At 41.2% G+C, this 8,836-nt stretch overlaps 1 protein-coding gene across 1 annotated transcript in view; it reads left to right on the top strand.

Moving 5' to 3' along the window:
• Positions 1 to 6,602, top strand: part of ncs1a (neuronal calcium sensor 1a) — a 21,980-nt gene extending 15,378 nt beyond the window's left edge. The window contains exons 5-10 of the mRNA XM_042059033.1: positions 1,317 to 1,455; positions 2,238 to 2,316; positions 2,814 to 2,902; positions 3,202 to 3,279; positions 3,781 to 3,881; positions 5,528 to 6,602. Coding sequence (XP_041914967.1) covers positions 1,317 to 1,455; positions 2,238 to 2,316; positions 2,814 to 2,902; positions 3,202 to 3,279; positions 3,781 to 3,879 — 484 coding nt within the window. The 3' untranslated portion in view covers positions 3,880 to 3,881; positions 5,528 to 6,602. The remainder of the gene's footprint in view (positions 1 to 1,316; positions 1,456 to 2,237; positions 2,317 to 2,813; positions 2,903 to 3,201; positions 3,280 to 3,780; positions 3,882 to 5,527) is intronic.
• The last annotated feature ends 2,234 nt before the right edge of the window (positions 6,603 to 8,836 follow it).

Raw genomic sequence — 8,836 nt, 5'->3', positions numbered from 1 at the left:
ACACTGAGAGAACACACACATCAAACAAACACACGCCACATCCGTGTGCCCTCACACACACACACACACACACACTCCTTCATAGCCATTCATGTTCCATCATGGTTTATAGTTCCATCTTGATTCATTGTTTATGGCAGCAGCATCAGTATTAACACTAGAGCCCCATACAGTGTCAGAGCAGCCTTTTGTTGCAGGATCGATCTGGCATTCACAGAGACATATTCTCTTGTGCAGGTATCTACAGTAGGCATGAGTGGGATTTGGCAAGAATGCAGTTCTGTGTCCTTCTGTCAACTCAATAGAGAGAAATGGGTTGATGCTCACCAGAGACTGTGCCTCTCTGCTTGAGATATACTGCTTGAATAGGAGAATATATATTGATTTTTTTTTTCTGAGCACATACAGCAACAACATGCCCTATTCATTAAAAATCGTGGATAAACAAACAATCAAACCACATTGTACATGTTGTCATTTTGTTAACTCTGTGTCTATGATGCAATGTTTTTTTCCAGCTTAGCTGTGCTTTAATTGATGCTTGAATTGATTCCACCCATGCATCAATGGTCAAGGTAATAAAAGAAGGGAAGGTTATCTAAATGAAGTGCTCAGGAACATGCTCATTTTCCAATGTATCCTGCACCTCTGTGCTAATAGGCACTTTGAAGCAGTTATGGGCATATTACCTAATGAGCTGTCTCAGTCTCCTGTTTGTTAATGCATCACGATTAACACACAGGTAACTGTGTTAGGTGAGGTGTGTTAAACAACTGGTATTATGACACCTGTCGGGCGGTGGCTAGTAATTTAGCATGTAATTTAGCAATGACATCATCGCCCTTATTTCTTCTCATTCTTTTGATGCGTGTAGCTCATTTTTTGGATATTTTTACCTCAATTCTTACACATGGCACCTTTTAAGCAATCTGCTTTGTTGGGGTGAAATGTTGCCCCTGCCATGTGGTTGTCTTGCCTCCCTGCCCTGACGTTTATTTGCCTTTACCATGTCCATGCTTTGTTTGGTCCCCCTGGCTCTGTTCACATTCTGTCTTCCTTTCTATCATGAGGGGAAATGGCTATTGTAAGCTGATTGCATTGGTAATGTTCTTGGCTTTCAAAAATAACTTAGAACTGCTTTAGAGCAGGTTGGCATGGATACGATTTTAATTTATCCTGATATGATTGCTGATGGCTTGTAATGCCATTGATGCGGGTTTGCAGCATTTTTTTTTATTATTCTGTATCTCTGTAATGATATTTCTGACTCTATAATGATACAGGTGTAAAGGTTCCTCTCATGTTGTTGTGCTCAGGTATAAAGGCTTCATTAAGGATTGTCCCAGCGGGCAGCTGGACTCTGCAGGTTTTCAGAAGATCTACAAGCAGTTCTTTCCCTTCGGAGACCCCACCAAGTTTGCCAGCTTCGTCTTTAACGTGTTTGATGAGAATAAGGTAAGAGACCATACTGTAATTACAAGGTTTGCATTTGTAGCTTGCTGACATTTTTGTGCGCCATTGAGGGCTTTATAGAAAGAATGTTATGCTATATAATACGGGTGAGTGCATTTCTCACCCAAGGTTTCAGAATGCACTGCATTCAAGTAGTCATGATGGGAGAACTAGAGGGACTCCAGCATCTGTGTGTTGTGGGGGTGATATCAACCCACAGGGCTGACAAATCCTAGGTCTGAGCTGCTGTTGCATCATTTTTTTGAGTTGAGATGCTCTATGTAGTTTGTGCTTGTTGGTGTCTGCTGTTGTCTGTGGTGGAGATGTATGTGTGTAGGTGTCATGAGTACAAACATAGAGGAGGCCTATAACTGTCATAGAAAGCCCTCCTCGATCCTCCCAGTTTTAGTCACATCCTGAGATGTTCCTCTCATGGCATCAGCCTGCCATCACACAGCTGAGCCAATAGCTTCTCTCTACACTTCAAATAACATGATGTAAAACTCCCTTTTTAAGCAGAAGCTCAGCTCATAAGACGGTGGACTCATCTGTTTGGGGTTGACATTCATCAACTATTTAAAGTTTAGGGTATAATTTTCATCGTAGTACATTTATCACCTCTAAAGGTACCTCTTATGTTTCATTCATATGAAAGTTCCATTGGCTTGCAATGACGGGAAGGGTTGTCTTCATCTCTGCTTTACTGACACAGACCCGAGGCCCTGTATGCCATGTCCCTCTCAGTCATTTGTAAAATGGGCTTTTGAATCTTTTTTTCTCGGCAGGATGGGCGCATCGAGTTCTCAGAATTCATCCAGGCCTTGTCAGTCACCTCCAGAGGGACACTGGATGAGAAGCTCAGATGTAAGTCTTGTGACCTCCAACCACACCATCACATGGCATAGTATGCATTGTGACCTCCAACCACACCATCACATGGCATAGTATGCATTATGACCTCCGACCATACCATCACATGGCATAGTATGCATTATGACCTCCAACCACACCATCACATGGGATAGTATGCATTGTTTGGTATTATCGCTGGCTATATTTGCTTGCACACATATTCAATCATATTGGTTACACTACACATACTCTACTAATATGTATACAGAGACATACACCCAAAACACAGACTTACACTAAGACAGTATGTGTGTGCGTACACACACACACACACACACAAACACACAGTTTATAGTTTATGCACTATAATATCGTCTTGTTGAGCAATCAGAATAAATCAGAGTAAATCACAATGAGTGTTGTCAGTTAAGCATCTGTCATTTGTCAGTTAAGCATAATAAACAATACTGTTACCGTTTCCTAAGGCCCTTCATTAATTGTTATTGCAGGGGCTTTTAAACTTTACGATCTCGACAACGATGGCTACATCACTCGAGACGAGATGCTGAACATCGTGGATGCCATTTACCAGATGGTGGTGAGTCATTTGTTTTGTGCACGGCACGGCTGACTGCATAACCACACGTGCCAGCAGTGTGAGTTAGTGAAGACTCACGGGCTGCAGATGCATTGTTCTGTCCTGTTGTGCTCTGATCTCCTCCATGTGATAGTTCATCTAGACATTATGGATTAAGCATTTGCAGGTGGATGATGAGGCCTTTGCTGAGCCGTGTGGTTAGTTAAGGCCTCTTCAGCACTCTCCATGCATCGCTGCATCTGTCTCATGACTGTGCTCTGTATTTCCTCCTGTCCCTCCACGTGGTTGTCTGACGGCAGGGAAACACAGTGGAGTTACCCGAGGAAGAGAACACTCCCGAGAAGAGAGTGGATCGCATCTTCGCCATGATGGATAAGGTACGTGTCTTGCTTGCATTTGCACTTGCACATTGTATCAGTCTTCCTTTCACATCATAGTTTTACTCAGAGTTCATACATACGTTATGATTAGTTACGTAACTTATATAACTATCATTTCAGCTCTCTCTCTCTCTTTAGTCTTTCACCCTGTTTTACAAACTGCAGTTTATTCCCCAGCAGATTGCATTTCACACATCACCTCAGCTTTCCTTTAGCTTTTTACATGTTGGCCGAGAGACAAAGGATATAAAATAGAATAGTTCATGTTCAATAGTTCCCAAACAGCTCATGCACTCCAAACTCCAACCGTGACCAAAATCTACACACATACCCTTCACTGTTCATATCCTAATGACACATTCATTTCTATTCTCTCATGACTTGGAACCAAAGCAACTAAGTGTTTTATTATTAAGACTTTGAAAAATGAGAGGGAGATTTGGGATTGGGATGATTTATGCGATTTGTGTGTTTTGATGGCTGACCCATTGTCATCAGAATGCCGACGGGATGCTGACGCTGCATGAGTTCCAGGAGGGTTCCAAGGCCGACCCGTCCATCGTCCAGGCCCTGTCCCTCTACGATGGCCTGGTTTAGAGGTATCTGCCAGAATGTCAGAAATTCTCCTTGTCACAGTCCAAGCTTGTCTCAAGCCATCAAATGTAAAACTTAAGAATTGTTCTTTGATTCAAACAAAAGCTCTCTGTAATCTTAGCTGTGGAATAAGTGTCTGTTCTGGGTTGTTTCAATGCTGTACTCAATTGGCTGTCGAGCAAGGGTGAAAGTAGGCCGGTATGGACCAGTACTATGTACCGCTAAATGATTCAGTGGCGGTACGCAATACCAAAAAGAGAGGGGAACTGCCTGCCAAAACCAGGGCTGCCAACTCACGCTACTGACACTCCCTCACACCACACATGCCTTTTCTCACACTGACATTTCGTCTACGCATCCTCCGATGTATTTGTGATTTTTAAATGAAGCTGCCAACGAGATCTGTGTATTAAGGCAGACATAAGGTGGATTTAAAACTGGCAACTACATATTAGCACACATGCCTTTCTCACGCTAACATTTTGTCTACGCATCCTCCGATGTTCTTGTGATTTTTAAATGAAGCTGCCAACGAGATCTATGTATTAAGGCAGACATAAGGTGGATTTAAAACTGGCAGCTACATATTAGGCTCCTGTCTGTGAGCGCATCTAACTCTGTCTCAAAACGAATGCACAACAGTGTCTTATTTATCAACCAATAACTGACCAACTAAACTAATCAAGGAACACACTCCACTGTTACATTATCTTCTAATCTATCTTCATTTAAGAAATATCAGACTGACAGACTGAAACAAACTAACATGACAGTTGCACTATTTGGTAACATGAGAGGTGAGTTTAGAAATGATATGTTTTAAGAAATAGTGGAATGCCACTTTTAATTTTTACTAAATGCATACTGTATATCAACTATATATTTTTTTTAACATGCTTTTAAATAATACCAACTCATGGACAGTACAGTTTGTCCTGAAGAGTTAGTAGAGGAGAGGCAGAGGGCCTCTCAATAAAGGCAGGGAATGAAGATAAGAGAGTGAAAGAGTGAGCCAGATAGCAGGTCCTGATGAATGCTCTACAAATAATAATACATTCATTAATGTAAACTATTAAGATGTGTTCAAAGTTTTTCCTGTGCACTATGTGGCACACATTTATCTGTAACAAATCTCACTTCAAGCTGAACTAAAAGGTTGGCTTCCCTGCTAATATCTAGAGATCTAAAGTTGTAGTAGTACTGATATCTAGAGGAGATCTAAGGTTGTGGTAGTACTGATATCTGGAGATCTAAGGTTGTAGTAGTACTGATATCTAGAGGAGATCTAAGGTTGTGGTAGTACTGGCAAGAATTCAAAACTACTTTCAGTCAAACTTTACTTGGATAGTCCACCCACAGACTATACTATCTAAAGAGGCTCCGATTATCATTGACACTCTGATAACTACACATTCTGGTTAAGGTTAGAGGTTGGATTTGGTGATGTTCAGTAACCATTTTACATACTGAGCTTGAATGTTAACAGATGGCATTCTCTCCCCACTTTCATCCCTGCTGTCCAGTAGATGTTGGCTGTTAAGTAAAGTGTCTACTTTCTTGTCCGCATTGCCCTATCATGACCCAAATAAGCCTGATTTCCCTCGCATGTTGCCTCATCTTTTAGCGCTCTTTGTTCTGTTCTGTTCCGCAGGTGCCTGCGGGTGGCTGCTGTGTCTTTGTGTCCTCTGAGGCACAGACTATCTTTCCCTGTACCTGGTGGGACATGGAGTTCTTGTGCTGCATTGTGAATGCAGTAGCTAGATCAGACGTCTGGCTTCAATAATCTCATTTTCACGGTTGAAAAAACATTCAAACAGACAGTGTTAGCAGCTATGCTGTGCTGTGCTGCATCTCTATGTGACATTGGCTTTTGGATGATAAACTATTGACAAAAAAGAAGCAAAGTGAGGACACTTCAACGGGAGCCCTGACCTTGAGAGTTCACCTGCTTCGGATGTGGATGCAGAGGGACTACAGAATTATTTGTTGATATCAGGACTCCTCCTAAAGTCTTTTCAGTTCTAGTGTGAGTTTACCTTTGGTCAGTTGGTAAAGAATACAGCCTCACACAGGTACATGTAGTATACACCACATCAAACACTCACTTGATCAACTGACATGACCTGCAGAAGGTTTAGATAAAACAATAAACAAATAGTTGAACTAATACATGTACTGGACTGTACAGCTTAACATCATTGTACTGTGGCTATGCCAAAATAGGGAGACTGGATAGCAGACTCAGTCTATAGCATAACAGACTTCAGTCTTCTTAGTGAACACAACCTTGTTTGCTCATGAATTTCACATAATTGTTGTGGCTTCTGATGTTCCTCCTGAACTCTATGATGAAAAGCACTGAGCTTGATTGGAATTCCTCACTGCACAATCAGAAACTGTGTTTGACGTGAAAAGTATTATTTTTCTATTCGGAGCAGGCCTGTCATTGTGAAAGAGAAAGCCTTTGTGTATTATACCCAATGCACCAAACGTTTTTTTACTCTTAATAGGGGTTCTTCATCATCACATGCACAGCCCATCTTACTGTCCAAATGAGCCAGGTTCTATGTACAGTACATTTTGCCTTCCCACAGTTGCCATCTAAAAGTCCATAGGAACTGTACAGTGACAAAGTGGTGGACTTACCCATTCATTTATTGCTATCATGTAGTGAAGACTCGAGTGTTATTCCCATGCACTAAATTAAACATGATGTAAATACAGTATCCACCATGTATTAAAGAAATATAATACATTAAACAGGTCACCTGTCATTTCTGTGAAAATATGCAATGGGAGGAAGTGTCCTATGGAAATTATAGAATTTTATTCCTGTCCCTACTTGGTGACAGCACCAGGAAGTGAGCTATCTTTGTCAATTTTGCCCGTTTTGACCATCCATATTAATAGGCCTAGTGCGTATGTTTTTTTATAGGGTGAATAAGAGAGTTGTCTGTGTAAGTGTATGGCTATTATTACCTAAATTTGAAGTCACTCTTGTCATATCAATTCAAGACGTTTTCTTCTCTCACAAAATATCATGAGTTTAAACTCATAGGCCTACTCCTATCAATTACTTCAGAGCCATATACGTCTGAATTACTTATAAATGCACTGCTCTCTGCTGGTCATCAACAATATTGCACTGTTTGACATTACTATTACATTGTGTTCAAGCCAACGTCAGTGACAAGTTAAAGCCAGAGACTTTCTAATGTGGAGACACAGCACTCAAAAAAATACTCCATAGAAATGCATGGGGCTAGTTTGTCACGCCAATATGGCCTGTTGTCTACACATATCCCACCCCTTCCTCGGCAAAACGTCGACATGTGAATACATTGAGCCAATCATATGGTGCGTTGTGAAGACATCCTGCCAATCATGTGTTGTGATCTCGCCGCTGGAGCAAGATTGGTGTCGTGAAGCCTTGCGCACGCGCAGTTCGACCCAAAGACTGTGCCCGATGAGTGCCCATAAAACGTTGGTATATGGCCGCCGAGTGGAGGGACTTCAAAATGATAGCCCCTACAATCTCACAACTAAAATGGACTGCAAAATCTCTGCTTCAACGAGATGCAATAATTTAGTTTATTATACACTCGTGGTGAGAATAAAGCACAGCAAAAGACCCCTATCGTAGAGCTTTACATAGGGTCTGCAACAAAAATTGAAAGAGCACAACTGTTGTTGGCGCGGGACTATGAAAGGAAAGCCGATAGCGCCGCTAAGGATTGTAGCGACGCAACATGTGGCAATCTTGCGGCATTGCTTTCTTTATCTTTTCTTTTCTTTTTTAATCGAGCAACACTCAGTGTAGCCTAGGCAAATACTCTTTAGTTAGGCCTACCAGCCATCTCTGGCCTAGGCCATTATTAGAGCGCATGACAATGCAATCTACCGTTATCCGAGTTCCTCTTTTTATTCTTCTTTTAACGCTTTTTCCGCGTTTAACGCGGCTTCCACCGTTTAACGTAGAAACTTCACGCGTTTAATGCGGCTTCAACCGTTTAACGTAGAAACTTCATTCAAACTGCGTTACGTAGGTCTTACTTAGGACAGGTGTGGAATGTCTTTTTGAACTATTAATTAAAAACTACTGAAAATTTCCCCATATACTTAACATTGCCGATGCCAAGTGTTCCGGCCAGAGCCAGATGGTTCCGGCCACCTCCAGCAACTGTCTGTCTCAGGCTTTAAGCATACAATCTGGCTCTCTTAAGACTACAGATCCTGTTTAACTGTTTCAAAATAAAAGTCTCCACTACAATAATTCCCTATTAAATAAGTTAACCATTTAAACTATCCAACTATTTAACTGTTCAACTATTCCAACTGTCAGTTATCATCAACTATGCCTCTAGCCTACTATATTAAACCACCACCTACCTAGCAACCAAGAACGATAACGATAATGATAACTATATCCATAACGATAAAAGCGTTCACACTGAACAATGATAAACAAAGTCTCTCCTTGTGTTAATGAATGTGACGGCTAAAATTCGATGGGTTCTGATTGGCTATTAGCATTTTATCGTTGTGAAAATCGTTCTGAAAGTGATCCCCAACGATATCGTTCTTCATGTCGTTATCGTTATAGTTTATGTGTGAACGTCGTCATTCATATTAACGAGAACGATATTTATTTATAGTTATAGTTATCGTTATCGTTCTTGGTGTGAATGGGCCTTAACTCCTTTATTTCTGATAGTAGCCATGGACACCCTAGCAACAACCTAGCAACGACTTCAAGTACCCTAGCAACAGCCTAGCAACCACATTCACAGTTAAAACATAGCAACCAACATCATTAACCTAGCAACCAGCATAGCAACCACCATAACTACTCTAGCAACAGTCAGTTGTCATCAACTTTGACTCCCGTCAACTGTTTCCTTTGTCCTCAACTTCAACTTCACAATAAGTCCTCAATACAATAATTCGCTATAAAATAATG

This window comes from Alosa sapidissima, chromosome 13 (assembly GCF_018492685.1).
Source record: "Alosa sapidissima isolate fAloSap1 chromosome 13, fAloSap1.pri, whole genome shotgun sequence".
Classification (NCBI taxonomy): Eukaryota; Metazoa; Chordata; class Actinopteri; order Clupeiformes; family Clupeidae; genus Alosa; species Alosa sapidissima.
Note: the sequence above shows the minus strand (reverse complement) of the source record. Positions and strands in the feature narration are given on the sequence as shown.